Genomic DNA, 22,158 nt, shown 5'->3' on the forward strand with positions numbered 1-22,158 from the left:
AATCTGTTGGATTGATGGCCAATCTGAGTCTGATGGACAGGATGGACAAAATTGCCTTGTCCAGTGAGCATATCAAGGATCACTGGGACATTAATTAAGAGGTTACATTGTTCTTACAGGAAAAAATATGTTTAAGCAATGGAAATGTATGTCTTAATCTTAGAAAACTGTGAGTTGAGGGAGCTAATGGTCTTCAGCTCAAAAGACATTTAAGCCAACATGGTACAATTTTGGGAGGCATAATCTGGTTCTCTTTATGGTATCCCAAGATGTCCAATCCTGTATTTTAATTTTAATATGGTTATTGGAAATAATTTTTATCTTAACTTTTTCCTTTAGAGGCAACATTACAGCTAAAATCATTCATTTTTTTCTGAAGATTCCAAGGTCTTTGTTTCATGTGATAATAAACATGAATTGTCAATCAATTGACAGTTAAATAAATGGCTAGCTCTGTGACTAGAGGTGTGTCTCTGTCTGTGTTGTCTCTGTGAGTCTTTGTGTGTTTCAATCTCCAGGCCCTTGCCCAGCTCATGAACTGTACTGTGGTACATAGTGGGCAGGCAGGCATTGTGCGCTGCACCCATGCAAATACTATATCAGAGTTTGTCTGCCTAAGTCCCACAGAACTCTGGGAACAGCACCATTCCACTGTGGATCAGGCAATAACTGTAAGGTCCCAAGGTTTATTGAATAACTTATTAGCTGTTAGTCATTGATAGGGTATACGGAGGGTATATTTTGCAGCGCTGTATCCATTAGTAATTTGTTTTTATCAAAAAATAATCTTCCACTCTCATGATGGCATTTTACTTGTCAGATATCAACAAAAAGACTTGAGAATGTGTGTGCATGGGGAGAGGTGCATGTGTGTGCATGGTAGAGGTACTTTAAAGGGAATGGGAAAGATGGAAGATAGAAAATAATACGTGAATATTATGGTATTTTGATGTATGATCAACATATATGTGTCAGTGTCTACTCTAGAATAGGAAAAATTAATTTTCTCTTGAAATAAAAGAAATTTGAATAAACTGGTAGCTAGAAATAAGTAAACAATGATGCATTTCTAAGTGGCCAAGGGAATGCTTAATAAGTGATTAGACTGTGAGTGAAATTTTTTAAAAATAATTTTTCATGTAATGTCTTAAAGTACATGATGGAAATTACATTAATGTAAAGCATTGTATTTGTCAGGATGCAATTCAGAGCTCTGAAAAATTTTTGGGAAAAATAAATGTTCTGCTAATATATAAAAATTGTCGATGTTATCAAATGAATATATGTGAAATTTTTAATTTCTACCCATTTAAGTGGATTGTTCTGGCTTTTAATTAAAGGAATGAAACTCTAAAATTAAGTTACTTATGAGCTTAGCAACATTGCTCAGCAGGTAAATGGGAAGTCTTTTGACTTAAGTATGAACCCACAGCCCATTGGGAAAGGGAGAGGGGCAAAGCAATGACACAGGTTGTTCCAAAATCCTTTATATATTCAGTGTTCAGATATAAACATCACATATGCACATATCATAAAACAAGAAGAGAAAAGTTAAAATAATAAGGCACACATGAAAAAAGAAACACATTCAATGCTTTATATGTATTTAATTTGGTTCTTACAATTTTGATTCAGCATGGATAGCAATAAATGGGTCTTCAGCACAGTTACTAATAGAAAATTGAGCTGTGCCATCATTTTCAACATATACTTTAATTCCAGTGCAATTGCCATCAATCTTGTCTCCAGAAATGACATCACAGTAAGTTCCAGCAGGAAGACCAGTCTGTAAAGTTATTAACAAAGCCCTGGGAAAAAAAGAGTATTTAACTTAAATTCAACCCACTCAAATGCAAGAAGATCCATTATCAATAAAACAATAAATGTCTCAACCTTGTGATATAGATCACTAAAGATTCAGAGTATCATTAAGCAAATCCCAAAAACAAGACTGCAAGTGAGGAAGAAAGAGAATTCTCCAGACCAAAGAGATTATTATAAATGTCTGTTAGTTTTAGGGGCTATTGTGACTGCTACCCATCAAAGAAAGCCAGAGAATCCAGTAGTGCTCAGTAGTAAAGGGCTCCTGTGAGGACCATCATTCTTTCAAGTTCGTGCTCTGCTGGATTTAAACTGATGACTTCAAAAAATGTTAACAGCATCATTTTCTCCCAAAGTTATTAGATTACATTACACCATAAAGGATTTTTTTCTAGAATTAAACATTATCTAGGATTTATATGGATACATACAAATTTGTATTAGGAAACTGCATAAAGTAATTCTGGTGTTCCTGAAATACCAGCCATGTGTTCTTTCAATAAATGATGCACCTAAATTCCTTTGCTTTCAACCAATAAAATATGACTTATGGAAAAAATTCTTGATCTGATAGGTAGCTGATTTTGTATCAAGGCATTTTACTGGCTTTCAAAGAGATTCTCTGAGTAAGTATTAATTTTTGATTGTGTGTTTGTTAGGATATTTTTTTTGAGAGACAGAGTCTTTTTGAACAGCTTGACTCCCCTAGAACACACTACAAAGATCAACTTGCCTCAAGTTCAAGAAAATATGGGTACCTCTACTTGATGACATTAAAGACTTTGGCATCCGCTCCTGTTATCTGAGCTAGACAACTACAGATGAGGGAACCATAGAGTAAGACTCAGATGAAAAAAACACAGTGGAAAAAAAATAATGAAAGTTTTAAAAGAAAAACACAGCAGGCCCTTGAAGACACTCATAGACAGATGCAAGTATACATGTATTTTTAAATATTTAAAAACAAGAAGATAGAACATTGAAGACTGTGTATAAGTACAATGAATAAAAAGTAAGTTATTTTCAAATATAGGTGGAAAGTACTCCAGTCCTAATATAATACATTGTTTAATAATGTTAAGACTTATATTTACTACTTATATGCTTTGTGAAATGTGTCAAATGAACTTGCAAATATGAAGATATGCTGCTGCCACTGTATTCTTTGTTCAAAGATCTCAAATACAAGATTTTATTTAAAGGAAAAAATTACATAAGCAAATATTGATTTTCTTCTGTACACTGAATGTTTAAATTTTGGCATAAATTCACTGTCTAAAATTTTTTTCACATAGAAAGGAGATAAGGAACAGAAACATAAAAGAAAGATCTAAGCATATGAGTATACGAACCCAATTTTACTGATACTGACTTACCAGTCATCATTGTTAAAGACAATGAATCCTTTGTTTCCTCTGCCAAAAGCTACTTGGTTGCTGCCATTATCCCACCAGTTTGAAAAAGGCTGACCATCGACTACGTTTCTGAAGGCAACCATGTTCCTAAAAGCACAGTATCATGTGAAATGCAGGTACCCTTAAACCTCAACAATTTAAAACAAAAAGTTAAACAACTTTCTTATTAGACAAGGTCTGTGGGGAAATTCCCACCTTATTTGGCGCCATCGATGTTCACAGACCCAGCCATTGCCACAAGTTGTGTCTGGATTAATGGTCACTTCCTTGGTAACTCCATTGTCATTAGGTGGTCCAATCCAGTCATTCACATCCTTAATTATTGAAAGATTCAGGTTAGTTGAATGTTTGTGTCTGCGCAATTCTTTCCACTAGAGCAAACCCAAACCAAACTTCTTATTATACTTCTTTCTTGGCAGAGTCTAATTTTAATCTAAGTCCTTCGGTGTTTTACAGACCTTCACTATGTCCTTCACTTCTGTGTAAATTCACATTCTCTACTCAATTCAAAATGACAGTAGCAATTCTTAAACATCTCACTTTCTATCAAAGTAGTAGTTTCTCAAAACCACTAAAAGCTCTTCAAAGTCGCCTAACATCAAGACAATTGGAGCCAAACAATGGCATTAGAGAACAGACTTCAGTCACTTCCTAAGAAGTCTACATTGTTATGCATTGCATGAAAGTGCCTCAGTTTTTCATAAAACAGGGGCATAGTTGTTGGCTACTCAAAAAATTTAAGGACATATATGAGAAGACTTTTAATATAACAATTTCTAAATTAATATTATTTGATTTCTTACTACTTGCTGGTAAAATGTGGTTATAAAATAACCTGACTTTCTTTATTGAGCTTAACAAAGTATACAAGCATATTTGAAGATGTCTAAATTATAAATACATTTATGAAAGAGATAAAGAGATCATTCCAAGCCTGAAGGTTCTTCAGGAATAGAACAAACTTCAATAAAAACAGAAGGAAACTCATTTCAAAAGGAAAACAGGAAAAACTGTCTTTCTGATATCTAAAGAAGAAACATTTATATTTTATAGTTGATGTTTCTCTCTATGATTCTAGATTCCTGTATTGAAACAGAAAACTTCACATAGTCTTTCAGATGGTCTTAATTTCTAGACTAATTTTGAAATTTCTTAAGCTTTTGTACCTAACCAACAATACATATCTAACCAACAGCACATAATATTTGTAATTCTTAGAATAATTTTAATTTTTTTCTGTTCAGGCACCTAAATAACAACTCATATTGCTTATAATTCTATAAGCACATATTGTTTATAGACTCCCTATAAAATCACTGTGGTGTAATTTTCATAATTTCTCTCTATTATATTCCTTAATTTCCCTAAAATCAGCTACTGTCTTTTTCCACAGAAAAAAAGTAAAAGTATCTTAATATGCTAACATTGCTTTAGAAAAAAAAAATTGGAATTCTATTCAATGCTAGAAAACATTATCCCCCGTTAACTTTTATGGTCGGACTTTATCAGGAACAGTTGTTTTCATTCTGTCCTTTCTCCTATTTAAATTACTACTTTTCCAATCACATACGTTTGCAATGTCCTTACTGTATAAAAACTTGGTAAATAAACAATTAATAATTAGTATAATATGCTTTAACTTCATGTGAAATTAAACCAGAACCTCTTGCTTTTCAAGATTAAGATGAACATTGAAGAACTTCAAGACATACTTGTCCATTCTGGATGTTTCTTTCCCAATAATAACTTGACATTATTCGAGTGAATCCATAAGGATGAGCCAACATAAATCCAACTGCCATTTTATACATTCTGAAAATTTAAAAATGGTATTAAATTAGAATTATATAATGTAATGCCATCATTAAAAGCAGGTTACACAACAGCAAAGAATGTTCTCCCACCTAGCATCCCAGAAGGTCAGGATGGATGCACCACCAGCACCATGTCCTCGCTGATTATCATGGTTGTCCACGAACACAAGGGCTCTGTTAGTAGGCACAAAACTCCAGTCTTCTCCCCAGTTCCTACATTAAAAAAACAAATTATTATTTCACAATGCTTAGATTAACTTTACATATCACATCCTCAGTTGTCTAAATAAATGACAATTCCATTTTAAATCTCTGTTATAGGCACATATAAACATATATATATATATGTGTGTGTGTGTGTGTGTGTGTATGAAATTATTTTCTATGATTATATATCCTCATTTAGGGGTTACAGTATAATCTTTTTGTTCTTTTTTTCTTTTGAACACTGCCTGGCCCATTAGTTCCAGCCACTTATTGGCTAGCTCTTACATATTGATCTAACCCATTTCTAATATTTTGTGTAGCACCATGAGCTGGCTTACCAGGAAAGATCTTAACCTGCATCTGTCTGGAGTAGGAGAATCATGGCAACTCCTGACTCAGCTTCTTTCTCCCAGCATCCTGTTCTGTCTACTCCGCCTACCTAATTTTCTGTCCTATTAAAGGGCTAAGGCAGTTTCTTTATTTAACCAATGAAATTAACTCCTCCATCATTTCCCCTTTTTCTGTTTAAACAAAAAAGAAAGGCTTTCACTTTAACATAGTAAGATTACATATAGCAAAACAGTTATCAAGCAAGAATCAAAGTTACAATATTTATATCTATTTTATCTTTTATCATAACTAAGGAAAACTATAACTATAACTAACCATTCTTCAACTCCATCAAAGACTCCAGAAGGATATAATATTACCTAAGCAAACAAGAGATCCAAAACTCTAGAAATGACAGAGACATCTCACTGCCTGGACAGTCACCCAAAGTTCTTTTGTACTGTTGGGGCATCCATCTTCAGCCTTCAGGCCCATAGTATCCAGCAGACATTTCCATGAAGAAGGAAATTCCAAAGCAGTTCAGTCACTTTCTGCTGTGTCCTGCAGAATGTCTCGCAGACTCTTTCATGAGTCAGGAACCCCGAAAGATCATCTCACCTTTAGGCAAGTTCAGCAGTCCTCTCTGTGGGTTCTTTGTGTCCAGTTTATGCATCAGTCCAGGCAAGAGCAGTTTCTTGCCCAAATGGCTATCAAACTCCATAAGGAGCCTCTTCGATGCCCATCTTCCTCTTGAAGTAGATTGGTGCTGCCAGGAGCAGACGTGTCTCATTGTCATGAAAAGCCCTAAGTTATTAAAATATTTTACATGCCATATTCTGTAGTCTTTGAAAGATATGAAGAATGCCTATCTAAAATATATCTATGCACATATAGAAAATCTAAATAACATGACTACAAGCTTGACTATTATTGATGATTATCCATTAACAACCTATATACATTATATTTTTAAATGAACTATACAATCACAATACCTTAATCAAGATTAGAAATATGCATATACATATAACAAAATTGACCTTAAAATCTATACCAACGCAAATTATTCATATCTATATCATATCCCCCTTTAAATGTAAAAGAATATTCATAAACAGTATTTGGGAATATGGGCGTAGTTTTTTCTCTCCAAACTGTTTTCTGCTGAATGGGGGCGCTGTATTCAGATCTTTTATGGTGTAACCTGTGTGTCAGGGTCATCTCAGTCGGCAGTTGAATGAAGTAATTTTCTGAAGGTGTTCACAGCAACCTTTTAAGAGGGCGTGGTCTATCATACCATATTGGGATAGACGCAATCCACAGAGTCTCATCCTCAGGAAAGATCTTAACCTGCGTCTGTCTGGAGTGGGAGAATCATGGAGACTCTCTTTTTGTTCTTAAAATGTTTATTTTCTTTAGATTTTTCACTGTATTGTATTTCTATGGACATAAAACGCAAAATATCCATTTGGCGTTATATAGAGTAGTATTCTGCAGTGCAAGCATCATAAAATCACTCAAATTTTCCAATTACTTTTTTGTTATAAAATATATAAACTTCATACTTGACCACATTATAAATATCACTTATGAATACAGCTATTTTGTAATAATAATCTATCTTTAACAGACCATAGTAAAACATTCCTGGAATGTAATGGATTTACTACAAACAAACAAAAATCCCTTTGGATTTTTGTATTTTCAGGGCTACCTTGTGATTGACATAACAAATGGAAAAGAAAATTGGGTGGAGTTTAGAAATACTGAGCCTAATAATCAACCACTCATAATTATTTAAATGGGAATAGTTGAGGCTATAACTTATTGATACCAAATGGCGTGAAATCTGATATCTCAAATGAAGAAATAGTGTATATTTACTTTAAATAGGTCATCTTCTCTCCACTCCACTTGCGGATAACTGTGCCAAGTTTTGCTCCATACTTGAATTCTGTCACACGACCATTTTCAAAGTACTCACTACTTGTAATTGCCTCGCCACCCAGATCAATGACCTAGTAGATACATTGGGGCAACTGTAATTTTTCATATAAATTTAGAGCATATTATCTAAATATAATGTCATTCAGAAATCCTTATGTCACAATATTGAAAAACAGGGTCAATTTTCATCCTCCAGGGTGGCTGACAGAGGGAAAAATTAACTAGCTCACACTGATATAATGCTTGCTCTCAAGTGAGAATTAGAAGTGTTTATTAACTCAACAGTTTTTCCAAGAAAACAGAGCTTCAAAGGCCTTATCTCCAGAAAACTTAAAATAATATTATCACCATGCAGAAAAGTTCATCAATTTGTTTAAACATTTACAAACTTGATACCATGAGATGAATCTTAAACTCTGAAAGATTGGCTTGAGGCAAAATCTAATTTGATTGGTCTATCTTTTAAAATGGTATCTGAAGAGTTAGAAAATGAAATTAATGTAGTTTGCACTAACTTAGAACCTGCTGTGGTAAAGAACAAAGCATGCTATGAATAACTGCAATCCTATTAATAAACAATACAATTCTACAGGGTATAACAGACTGAGATATTAACCTGCATTATGTTTTTTATGCTTAGTAAAATCTCCTAGCTACCTTGTGATTTACGAAATGATAACATTTAAGAAAAAGTCTATGTGGGCTCAACACTATACAAAAAAATATAGAAAGAATTATAAGCAACTGAGGAAATTGAAAGATGGATATCAGGGAAGACCATATCAATTGGTTGTCTAGTACCAATATATAAATATATTTTAGCAATATAGACTATATCAGTTATATTTAAGAACACATATTCATATATACATATATCCAAATATTCTTAAATATAAAATGTTTAATATGTTTAATAATATTAAGGAACATATGTATATACATATAAGTTATTTAAGAACATATGGATATGAGTATATATGCTCATATTCTATTAAATATAAATATATGCATATATAAGTGCAAACACATATATACATATGTGTGTGTGTGCAATAACAAATGGTCAAAGGAAATTCTACAAACTTTAAGGAATATATGCAAGCATTTATAGATGAGTATAAAGGAAGGAAAGGGAACAGAAAAACATTGCAATTAAATTATAATATAATTTTTAAATAAACATGTATATTCTTTTACCTCTTGAAAAATGAAAGGTCTGCTTCCTGGAGAAAACCATGTTGTGGTTAGGTTATGCAGTTTATCCAAAATCGCCTTTATGTCTCCAGGCCACATGTGCTTAGCAGCATCAAGTCTGAACCCTGCTACACCCATGTCTATGAGATGGTTCATGTAGTCAGCCACCTTGCAACGAACATCACCTTTATCAAGTGCAAGATCCAGAAGGCCAGACAGACGACAATTTCTGACCTATTTTTTAAATGATTAATGTATGTAAAAAGTCATGCATTGTTTTTTAATTCATTTCTTTCTTCAGTTCCTCTTTCAATTACAAGTGGATATTTTCCTATTGCATTCCTTAGAACATAGGATATTGCCTTTCCTTAGAACAGGAGAACATGAGAAGTACTGATGTTTTGTTTTGGACAGAGATTTTAAAATATATTCTGTGGTAGATAAAGTAAATATCAGATAAGATTGATAAGAATTTTATCTGGTTAATTCTTTTTATTTCTCTCTCTCTCTACCACTGTTTTCTTTAATGTCTCCATCCCTTCTCCCTCTCCTCTCTATCCATTCTGCAATGTTTATACAATTGATAAAACCATGCTTTTAAATTTTTCAGACAATGTCACCAAAGAGCATGTCTCTATTTTATTATTGACTTTTGCTCTATACTTAGAAAATAATATACTTTTAAATTTTTCAGACAATGTCACCAAAGAGCATGTCTCTATTTTATTATTGACTTTTGCTCTATACTTAGAAAATAATACAAAAAAATGTAGCACATTTTTCCATTTCTATTTTTCAAGTTTTCTGTCATAGTGACCTCTCTTTCTATGGAATCTCAATATTTCTAGTGATAATTTATAAATTGATTGTGCACTTTGAGATACCTAGATGCTTCTTTATTCTGATTAATATTTCTTTTATTACCTCATAAGCATCATGGTAGTTATAAATATCTCGGTTGCATTTTCCATCATTAAAATCCGAAGAGGAATATGGAACTCCTGGGAATTCCCTGTTATTGGCATTGTAGTAAGTTCCACAGGTACTGCTTGTCCCTGCACCACGGTCTAAGCCACACATGTGGTTAATAACTGCATCCACATAAATACGGACCTGGAGGAGAAAAGTGATTGCTTCAGATAGACTCGGGAATTTAGTTTCAATGGCAAACTCATAACATGCTAGAAAATCTCCAAAATATGTCTTCTGATTCCTTATAGATTCATTTGAATAAAGAGAGTCAAGTAGAAAAGGAAACTAATATGAAATGAGATCATCAATAGTCCTAATATTTAGAAAAGAATATGGAAATCTTAAATGGAGCTAAACACAAACTATTGCAATTATAAACAAAAAATCCATTTTTGAGAAAGCAAAACACAGTATAAAATGAGAGTATTGTGTTTCAAATTTTGCGGGATCACTAGAAGATCTTAGATTACAATATCTGTTATGTGTCTGAAGAACTAAGGTAATTAGATATATATTATAGGAGAAAATGGCTACTTACCGTTAAAAGTAATCATGGGAAAGCAAACCCAAGAATGTGGGAAAAAACGGAATCATACAAAATGATTTAATTCTCACATATGTCACAACGTCTAACAGAAATTTGTTAAATATTTTTAGTTATTAATTTTAAAAGTGAACATTTTGCTGTATTAAAGAATTTTAAAGGTAACAATAAGACAGAAATATATTTTGAATAATAGATAAAAATGCAAAGTAAGATTTCCGAGACTTAAAATCTTCTAGTCAACCAAAAAGAACTTGAAACAAAAAGAAATATTTTATATAAAATGACTATATAGAAAATGTGACTTCACTTACACCAACATCGTTGCATCTCTTCACCATGTCCCTGAATTCATCTTCATTTCCAGACCTTGTGCATATTTTGTAGCTAATTGGTTGGTATCTTTCCCACCATGGCCTTGGTGGATCATTAACCACAATGTTTTCATTGGGTGGAGAGACCTACAAATAGAACTACTAGTTCTATTAGTGCTGGATAAAGCTTCCTTTGCATAATTCGATCTTGTAGAATCCAGTGTAATTTTTCACCCTGTGCCCATTACCAACAACCTGAAAATATGGAAGGACATTACCGTGTTCCCACTTACAGACCCAACAATTAAGTAAAAAGAAGTTGTCCCCAGCAAAATGTTTTCTTCCACAGGAAAGTTATGGGTGAAAATAAGTTATCCTCCAAACTCACTATTACTAGAATACTCTTTTATGTCAGCACAGTGAAGTCTTCATTTAAATTTTAAACAAATCTTACCTGAACCCCTCCGAATCCCTTAGGACCTAAGTATCGCTCACATTCCTTGGCAATATCAACCCAGCGCCACTCAAACAGGTGGACGATAGAAGTCCGTCCTGGTTGAGTGTGTGGGTTATACTGAGCCCAGCAGAACCCAATAAAGGAAAGCAATAGGAAGAACTTCATTTTGCTTTGAAGTTGTCAGAGTTCTCTCTAGTGCCTCTTTATATTCTGAAAGAGGTACATTTTTCAAAGTAAATGTTCATGAATAAATATTTAGAGTACAAGTTATAATCTAAACAAGATTAGCAGCAATGGTGTGAGCAGCTGAAGAATACTCAGAAACTCCCATGGAGAATAAACTTAATGTTTTTTAAGGTCAAGTACTATTTGATTGGTATTACATCTTGTTTGTTATGTCCTTCAATAATACATTGCAACTTAAACCAAATATGTCTAGGACTTTCCATCTTTAAATCTTTGTATTCCCCATTACAAATAGTCATGGGATCATCAATTCAGCATTTGCTCCCTATATTTTTTGTGTTTTAATAACATCATTGATTATTAAGAAATGGAAAAGTTATTGGGTATGTACCCAATAACTCAGTACTAGGGAGAAAGAAAAATAGAATATAGTGGAAGTCAGCAGAATATATATAAAAAGCCCTCAAAACAAACAAATTAATAAGAAGTATGTAAGGTATGACATTAAATTTAAATGCCTCTGGATCATAGGTATATGGAATTATCCTTTAACAATCCATAGGATCAATCAGTGGTCAGAGCAGTAAAGTTTATTGTGAGAGCTAAGTATCTTTACTTCCTGAAATAGTACTTAATAAAAAGTAAAAATTCATTGTCTTTAACAATGTACTTCAAATCCTATGAAAGAAAATATAGTATAGGTTAAGAAACAACTGACCATTCAATTTAGCAAGTGATGAGTTAGTGTTCTCATTTTCCAAAGACTGAGGATGTGAGGGACATAATAATGAATAAAGCAGGTTCTTATTCTAGAACTTTCTTTTAGATTAAAAAAACAGCTTAAATATTACTAAAGCATTAATGGTGTTAATAGCATAACATAGATGAATGAACATAATGAGTAAAATTGACGATAGTGAGTTTAACATGGCTGTCTTGCTAACTCATTGTTTGGGGACTACTCCTAAGAATGGGACCTTGCCACTGGTTTGAATAATGAGTAGCAGAGGAAGCTTTGATCTCCACAGAATAAAAATCATGGCAAAGTAAAGTTTATAGATGAAAAGAATTTAGAATATTGTAGAAATATTAAAAACAACAGAAATGTCAATAGCATTAGAGTTTCTATGAAAGGGGAAACTGAAATCAGATGAGGTTATTGAATTAAGCCATGTGACACCATTCTGAACAGGAAGAGAACCATTGAGACTCTATGAGGACTAGATAATGCTATAATAACAATAATGTGTTCTGTGCTCAATACTGACTGTATAGACAAACTTTTATGTTCTAAGTTCCAGGTATTGGCCAAGTTCTTGAAATGAGTAACATCCTCATTTTTACATAAATGAACAATAAATTAGAAATTGTCTTATTCACTCAATTCTAATCCTAAAAAATCCCCATACACATAAAAATATGGACCAACGCAACTGAGGAATTCAGTCATGTCCATATAATAAATATCAGAAAAGCATTTTTAATAGGTCTCATTGCAATTTAGTGTTTTCATTATAATGTACTATTTATTACAATAAAATACTAAAGCTATGCTTTTCAATATGAGACACTATCAATAATTGGCTATTGACTGTGGAATGTTGTTAGTATAGAGAGATTCATGATAGTAAAAAAAATAAACTTTGCTTTGTTGTTAGTATACTAATAGAAGGGAATAATCATTTCATATTGTTTACATCTTTAAAGAACATTTCATTATACATTAGGTAAAATAAAACTATTTTATTAACATTTATTCTTGTATTTTGCTTCATTTTAATTGACAATTATAAATTTTAAGACACATACATGATTTATATTTAATTCTATTAGATGTGTTCTAGAGGCACACATGACTGAGAGAAGACACAGCCCATGCACAGAAACAAATGGTAATAAAGTTCAATATATAATAACTATTTTAAGAGTATTATGGGTAAATTGCTCCAGGATCTTCTTAACATGAAACTCAATACAGACTGACATGAATGGGTAAAATAATTAATTTAAATAATGGGACTAAACTTAAGTAATAAATAAGGTAAAATTTCTTTTCAGTAAAAGAATAACATATCAAAAGTTGGAACGGGATCAGAAAAGTTTTAGAAGTCAAGTAGTGCTTTAGACAATGTATGGAATGTTTGAGGATTAAAGGGTGTCAAAGTTGTAAAGGTGGATGGACTTACTCAAAGTCACTAAGAAGAAAATAAAAATTCTTTTATGAAAAGGTCAAGACCATTTTTGCACTTTATTTTTACTTTATTCTTGCATTTATTTCTTTTAATTGAGAATACCATACTTGGATACATTATTTACATTATTTTTTCTTCTTTTATATTTTTATTACTTAAAAAATACCAATCCAAATTCCCACTACTTCCCCACTTCCCACTCCTCCTCTCTTCTCACTCCCTCCCTTTTTCCCACTCCCCTCCCACTCCCTCCACAGACCCTCTCACCTCACCCCTCCAATCTTAAAAGAGTGCGATACACCTCTCCCTGTGGAAAGTCCAAGGCCCTCCCTATTACATCTAGGTTGAGGAAGGTTTACATCCAAAGAGAATAGGATCCCAAGAAGCCAGTACATGCGGTAGAGACAAATCCCAGTATTACTCTCATAGTCTGCCCTAACCGTCAACCCCCTTCAGAGGGACTTGTTTGTTCCAGTACTTGTTCACTCCCATTCCAGTTGGAGTTGGTGAGCTACCATTATCTCAGGAAAATTGTCTCATTGCACACACCCCTCCCGGTCTTGAATTTTTTGCTCATACTCTCACTCCTTCCACTCTTGAACTGTATATTGATAGCTCCGTCCAGTGCTCTCATGGGGGACATTTCCTCTGTTCCTATCTGTTTTGTACGAAGGTTCTATGGTGATATAATAAAATCATCATTCTGACTACAGTGTAAGGCCAGTTCAGACACCCTCTCCTCTATTATTTAGGGTCTTAGCTGGAGTTATCCTTGTGGATTCCTCGGCATTTTTCTAGAGCCAGGTTTCTTGCTAACCCCATAATGGCTCCCTCAATCAACATATCTCTTTCCTTGCTCACATATCTGTCCTTCCTCCATCTCAACTATCCCATTCCCTCAAGTTCTCCTCAACCCCCCCTTCTCCCCTTCCTTCTCCCACCTTCCTTCATGCTCCCAAATATTTTCTGTTTCCAATTTCCAGGTGGGTATATATAGGGTTTTCTTTGAGTTCACATTATTACTTGGTTTCTCTAGGATCATAAACTATAGTCTCAATGTCCTTTGTTTATGACTAGTATCCACTTATGAGTAAGTACATACCATATTTGTTTGGGGGGGGGTCTGGGTTACCTCACTCAGGATAATGTTTTCCAATTCCATCCTTTTACATGTAACATTCAAGATGTCATTGCTTTTCACCAGAGAATAGTACTTTAATGTGTAGATGTGCCACAATTTCTTTATCCATTCTTCCTTTGAGGGGCATCTAGGTTGTTTCCTGGTTCTGGCTATTACAAATAATGCTGCTATGAACATAGCTGAACAAATGCTTTCATAATATGACTGAGCTTCTTTTGGGTATATTCCCAAGAGTGGTATTGCTGTATCCTGATGTAGGTTGATTCCCAGTTTTCTGAGAAATGGTCACACTGATTTCCAAAGTGGTTGCACGAGTTTGCATTCCCACCAGCAATGGATGAGTGTTCCCCTTGCTTCACACCCTCTCCAGCATAAGCTATCATTAGTGATTTTGATCTTAGCCATTCTGGCAGATGTAGGATTTTATCTGACAACAAGCTCTATTACAGAGTAACACTAATGAAAACAGCTTGGTAATGGCATAAAAACAGAGATGCTTTCCAATAGAATCGAATTGAAGACCTGGATATTAATCCACATACCTATGAACATCTGATTTTTGACAAAGAATCTAAAATTATACAGTGGGAAAAAGAAGGCATTTTCAACAAATGATGCTGGCATAACTGGATGTCAACCTGTAGAAGAATGAAAGTAGATCCATATCTGTCACTATGCACAAAACTCAAGTTCAAATGTATTTAAGACCTCAATATAAATCTGACCACACTGAACCTTGAAGAGGAGAAAGTGGGAAGTAGCCTTTAATGCATAGGCACAGAAGACCACTTCCTAAATATAACTCCAGCAGCATAGACAATAAGAGCAACAACAAATAAATGGGACCGCCTTAAACTGAGAAGCTTCTGTAAAGCAAGGGACACAGCCAATAAGACAAAAAATGAAATGGGAAATATCTCCACCAACCCCACATCAGACAAAGAACTCAAGAAATTAGACATTAAAATTCTAAATAGCCCAATTAAAAAGTGGTGTACTGAACTAAACATAGAATTATCAACAGAAGAATATCAAATGGCCAAAAGATACTTAAGGATATGTTCAACTTCTTTAACTATCAAGAAAATGGAAATCTAAACAACTCTGAGATATTCATATTATTTTAAGCCTACCTTCTCTCTCCTTCAATTGATCCTTGTCCCCTGCTTCATCTTTCTAATTCATTATTTCTTCTTAATTATTGAATATATGTGTATCTATATTAAATACAATCTGTTAAGCTCTTTAGTGTTGATGGAGCTACAGACTGCGTTCCTGCCACCTGACTCCCAGCCACCTGGCTAGCTTATGCCCCAAAATAATGACACACAAACTGTATTCATATAAAACACTGCTTGGCCCATTTCTATTAATGTGTGTAGTACCATGAGGTGTGCTTATCAGGAAGATTCTAGCCTACGTCCATCCTGGGTCGGAGCTTCATCACATCTGCTCTGGAGAGGGGTGGCATGACATCTGTCTGAGGCATCTTACCTCACTTCCTTTTCCTCCCAGCATTCTGTTCTGTTTACTCCACCCACCTAAGGGCTGGCCTATCAAATGGGCCAAGGAAGTTTCTTTATTAACCAATGACCTTCCTCCATCACTTTAGTGATGTGCATATGTATATGTATTTATAGATGACCACTTTTCATTTGATAATTTATCAGAAAATAATCTGATTCTCCATTTCTTTACAGCCATTCCTTAACTGGAGCTCCTCACCAACAGATGAGTCCTTCTGAGATTCCTGCCAGAAACCAATTTGGTAATTTTGCAACTAATTTGGTCATTTTCCAAGAGCATTTGATTGCTTTGAAGACAGAGACAATGAAGAAAAAACATTAGGAAACTTGCACATTAGTAAAGGAGGCAGTAGTGAAGTTTGACAGTAAGGATGAAAATTATGACAGTGCAGAAGATTGTTAAAATCTGTCCAGTCAAAGACTTATTGAAAAGGAACATTAAGTCTTTGAAGACAGAAATTGTAGATGATACCAGAAAATGAAAAGATCTCCCATGTTCTTAAATAGGTAGGATTAAATAATAAAAATGACCATCCGATCCAAAGCAATCTGTATATTCAATGCAATCCCCATCAAAATTCTAACACATCCTTCACAGACCTTCAAAGAACAATAATCACCTCTATGGAAAAACAAAACATCCAGGATAGCCAAAACAATCTTGTGTACAATAGAGGAACTTCTGGAGGTATCGCCATCCCTGACATCAAGCTCTATTATAGTGCTACAGTAATAAAAAACAGCTTGATTTTGGTATAAAATCAGACAAGTTGACAATTTACAAATGGAATTGAATCGAAGATCCAGAGATTAATCGACACACCTATGATCACCTGATTTTTGAAAAAGAGGGTAAAGTTATACAATTGCAAAAAGAAAGCATCTTTAACAAATGGTGTTGTCATAACTGGATGTCAACATAGAGAAAAATGCAAATAGATGTATATCTATCCCCATGCACAAAATTCAATTCCAAATGGATTATAGATTTAATATAATTTTTTACCACACTGAACCTGATAGAAGAGAAAGTGAGAAGTAGTCTTCAATACAGGGGCACAAGAGACAACTTCCTAAATATAACCCTAGTAAAACAGACATTGAGAGCAAAGTTTAATAAATGGGACTTCCTGATACTAACAAGCTTCTGTAAAGCAAAGGACACAGTCAATGAGACAAAAAGGCACCCTACTGAATGGGAAAAAATCTTCATCAATCCTACATCTGACAGAAGGACTAGTCTTCAAAATATATAAAGAGCTCAAGAAACTAGACATAAAAATACCAAATATAATTAAAAATGGGGTAGAAATGTAAACAGAAAATTAAAACAGGAGTATCAAATGACTAAAATGCACTAAAGTGAAGGTTCAACAAACTTGTAAAATGCAACTCAAGACAACTATGACATACTAAAATGACTAAAATAAAAACACAAATGAGAGTTTATGCTGGAGAGGATGTGGAGTAAAGGGAACACTCCTCCACTGCTGGTGGAAGTGCAAACTTGTACTGTCACTATGGAAATCAGTATGGCAATTTCTCAGAAAACTGAAAATCAATATGCCTCAAGACCCAGCAATACTACTCTTGGGCATATACCTAAAGGATGCACATTAATAGCACAAAGACATTTCCTCAACAATGTCCATAGCAACATTATTTGTAATAGGCAGAACCAGGAAGCAATTTAGATGCTCCTCACCTAAAGAATGGATAAAGAAATAGTGTTTTGGAGCCCATTTCCTATGGAGGAATTCCTTGCTCAACCTAGCTAAATGGAGAAGGGACTGGGTCCTGCCTCAAGTGATATGACAGACTTTGTTGACCTCTCATAGGAGGCTTCACCTTCTCTGAGGAATGGATAGGGAGTTGGATGGGAGAAAATTGCAGGAGCAAGAGGAGGGAAGGGAGAGGGAACTGAGGTTGTAATATAAATTAAGAAAAGACTGTTTTAAAATTGTTTAAAAGTAAAAAAGAAATAGGTCAGAAACATTAATAAAAAAACAAAATTTAATGAAAAGGAGAAATATCTTGATAAGGCAATCACAAGTAGTATACTCATTTAATTATGACACTATTCATAAACTGTTTAATAAAATAAAAATGTATGAAAAAGAGAAAGCAAAGCATCATCTAATGTTTAGAAAATAATTCAAATCACATAAGCAGTTCTTAAATTTTGTTTTTCCATTTACTATTATATAACAGGATTCTGTCCATTAGTGTGTGTGTATATATATATATATATATATATATATATATATATATATATATATACATATATTCCATTGGACGTATCCTAATATATTTGAACGATCTTTCTTAGCTAAGAAAAGATTTTTTTTTTTTTTTTTTTTGGTTTTTCGAGACAGGGTTTCTCTGTGGTTTTGGAGCCTGTCCTGGACTAGCTCTTGTAGACCAGGCTGATCTCGAACTCACAGAGATCTGCCTGCCTCTGCCTCCCAAGTGCTGGGATTAAAGGTGTGCGCCACCACCACCAGGCTGAGTAGGATTTTTAAAAGAATGTTATTTATATATGAAAACAGGAAGCTATAGAGGATTTGAAGTGTTTTGAATCTTGCCTTTAGCATTCAAATAGAGTCTTGCCCTTCCTGTGGTGGGACTAGGAACTAATCCAACCAAAGCCTTCAACCTATAATTTGTAGCATGCAGAGCAGAAGACATGAACCTAAGTTTAGCATGAACTGTGTGTTAAGGTTAGAGAAAGATGACAGATCTCATGAAGTTTGCCTACCAGATATGTGATATTAAGGATACATTTTGAACCATACCCAAGCAGTGTTTTCAACACAAATGTATGACATTTGGTGTTAGACAAGCAAACATGATCAGTCCACAAACTTAATACTGTATATGAAACCCTGGAAATTACCATATGACATAAACTAACTCCTTATTTCACTACAAAGTTCATAAGTGACTTCTACTAATAATTTTCTTAAAAGATTGAATTCACCTATACTAAAGGAAACATAAAAAATTCCATAAGTAAGTAGCTTGGAGTCTGGCAATTGTCACAATAAGAAAGAAATTAACAACTGAGGTTAGAAGGAAAGAAGAGAAAAGGGAATGGAAGAAAAATATAGGAGAGTGGAATCTTGATGGTTAATAGTTACAACTTGATGAGATATAAAATGCATGATTATTTGGGAATAATGTGGCTTATGATCTTGCAATTCAAAATAACCTTGATTAGCTTAAGTGAAACTGCAAAAAAAAAAACGCAAATATTGACAGCAGTTTTCAGTGAAAATTGTGATAGATATAAAGAAATATTAGGGAAAATAATTATAAAGTAACAAAGTTGAAATATTGGCTTTGAGCAAATTCTAGTTATATATGGAGCTATTTGGGGAAAAAATGCAAAGATTAATGGGGAGAGACAAAAGTAATGCTGAAGGCACACAGGAAAGAGAGAAAACTCATCCTTTGATGATGGGATTGCAAACTGATGTGGCAAGTATGGGAACAAAGGTGTCAAATATTCAAAAAATAAAAATATGTCTGCTATATGATCAGGCGTGAACTTTTTGAATCGTATTTCTAGTTGAACAATAATAAAACCAACTTTGGGCAAACAGAATGTCATTATAATAAAAAGGAACTTTAAAGCAAAAAATACTCAGTTGAAAGAAGAGACAACAGAAAGAATGTGAAAAATCTTCACCTGCTATCAATCTGATGAAAGATTGAAATTCAAACTATTAATTATATGCATAAAAATACCATATTTTATTTTATTGATGTCTTGAGGCAGGGTCTTACTATGCAACAATGGCAGAGCTGCAACTTTGAATATAGACTTTGGTATATACAAACTCACAGATATCTGCCAACCTCTGCATCTGCTCCCCATTTATGGAATTATAAGAATGTGTCATCAAGTTTAGCTCCAAACAATAAACATAATTTTCCAACAATAGATTATGGATGTATAAATCTATAAATAAAAATAGCTAAATGCACTAATGTGGCTTATATGCATATGATTTCAAGATTCACCATTTGATATCAGATGACCAAAATGGGCTGATCCCTGGGGAAAACTAATTCTCCCTGTCTCAGTAGCCTCTAGTTTCTTCTCGTAATTTCTATGGGGATGGGGACCCTGTGAGATTTTCCCTTACTACTTTAGCATGTTTATTCATAATGTATATGTTTATTTCTTGATTAGCTAGTGATATGTTTGAGGTACAAAGCTTCCATGTCATTTCTGAGGACAGTCTCACAGCAGACATTCTAGTCCTGCGGCTCTTAAAAATCTTTCTGCACCTCTTCTGTTATTTTCCCTGAGCCCATGATGTAAGACTAGTAATGTGGATCTATCAAGTGGAGCTGCACAAATCAATCAGTTGATCTCTGTATTTTGGTCTGTTGAGATTTTTGATAACAGCCTATTAAAAAGAGAAGCTTATTTTATGGGGAGTTATTTCTACACATACCTGCATAAGGATAAGTGTCTATAATAATTTTATAATTATGCTGGTCTAGTAGGATGGTGGTTGTATATTCTCTAAGATTAATAGCCTCACTAGCCCTGGGTAGCTGGCTAGGATTCCAGAACCAGAAGTGAATTTCCTCCTGTAGAGTGAGCCTCACGTCCAGTTAGATAGTTGTTGGTTACTGCCAAGATATGAGAAACACTATTAGACTGTAATGCAATCTTGGCATTGTTGCCATTGTTTTGATTCATTGGAATCAAAGCTGTGTAGGACTTTTGGTTGTATCTATCACTTGTCAGTATGCATAATACCTTAAGAAATGAGACTTTCAGATACAATTCAAATCTTCCAAGGCCATTGTTAATATGATAATAATGATGATGATGGTGATGATAATGATAGAAAATGGTCAAAAATTTCCAACAAATGGTAGAATGAAAACAACTGAAAGGATGACACAGAGTAGAGATTAGAGAAAGAAGAAATGAGGGAAGTAATTACATTTATTTATATTTAAACATTTATTACATAAAATATGATATAGAGATAAATATTGTAATATGAAAATAAGAAATAAAATGGCAAGTAAATATATTTTAAAATATACAACACTCATACCTATATGGGAATACAAATTACAAGTATCTTTAGGTTCTATTTCACCAATACAGAAAGGCTATCACCAAGGAACCAAGTTACAGCAATTGCTGCCCTGTCTTTGAGGAGAGGGGAATATAAGCCCTCACCGTTTGGAAGAACTTAAACAAGAACAATCACTATGGAAATTAGTGTGAAGGTTTCTCAAAATGTGAAATCTGAGCCACCACAAGTCTTACCTCTAGTACTTTAAGACATAAACCTAACAGACTCCATATGCTAGTAAAGAAAAATATTTAAAGAAATGAATTCAATTTTACTCTCTTCTAAATACCTAGCAAATAGATTCAATAGTGAATATCCACCACCTGAGAAAGAAATAATGAGAATTTGTACAAATGTACAATGGAATTATATTCAACTATAAAGAAAAACATCAATTTGAAAAATTATCTGAGATTGATAAAAACTAGGAAATATAGTATAAAGTGACATATCCCAGGTTTAGATAGATAAATGTTGTATGAAATCTCTCATGTGAATCTTGTTTTCAAACACTTTAGATTTTTGTGTAAAATGGCATCTGTAAAAATATAAAAAGAACTAGAGAAGGAGCATTAAAATGACACAGAAGGGACTGGAGAGATGGCTCAGTGGTTAAGAGCACTGCCTGTTCTTCCAAGGTCCTGAGTTCAATTCCCAGCAACCACATGGCGGCTCACAACCATCTGTAATGAGGTCTGGCACCCTCTTCTGGCCTTCAGACATACACACAGACAGAATATTGTATACATAATAAATAAAAAAAATGACACAGAAAATCGGGCACAGGGTTTGTGTTTACAATACACATGATATGAAAGTAAGGTAGAGCAACAGGGTAGAAAGGATGGGCTGAGTATGAGGATCAGTGGGTGATGAATTAAATTGATAGAGTAAGATTAACCAAACTACATATGGATGAAAAATCCATATGAAAATCTACTACTTTGACAGCTTAGTGGACTAGGGGGAGGAGAAGTGGAGTGGAGATAG

General features: G+C 33.9%; 1 protein-coding gene across 3 annotated transcripts; it reads right to left on the bottom strand.

Annotated features, from left to right (window-relative positions):
* Positions 1-1,618: 1,618 nt before the first annotated feature.
* On the bottom strand, positions 1,619-11,180 carry LOC130889525 (pancreatic alpha-amylase 2a5-like). 3 transcript variants are annotated; one of them, XM_057793334.1, is made up of 10 exons: positions 11,013-11,180; positions 10,559-10,705; positions 9,653-9,841; positions 8,897-8,962; positions 7,472-7,605; positions 5,141-5,263; positions 4,949-5,048; positions 3,432-3,550; positions 3,198-3,323; positions 1,619-1,808 (listed from the first exon to the last, which is right to left on the bottom strand). In XM_057793334.1, exons 1-10 carry the CDS (start codon positions 11,178-11,180, stop codon positions 1,619-1,621), a joined length of 1,362 nt encoding a protein of 453 aa, XP_057649317.1. The 3 variants fall into 3 exon arrangements, with proteins under 3 accessions (XP_057649317.1, XP_057649316.1, XP_057649318.1); XM_057793333.1 differs by having other exon boundaries at positions 8,732-8,962; XM_057793335.1 differs by lacking the exon at positions 8,897-8,962.
* Positions 11,181-22,158: the final 10,978 nt, after the last annotated feature.

Source organism: Chionomys nivalis, chromosome 18 (genome assembly GCF_950005125.1).
Source record: "Chionomys nivalis chromosome 18, mChiNiv1.1, whole genome shotgun sequence".
Lineage (NCBI taxonomy): Eukaryota > Metazoa > Chordata > Mammalia > Rodentia > Cricetidae > Chionomys > Chionomys nivalis.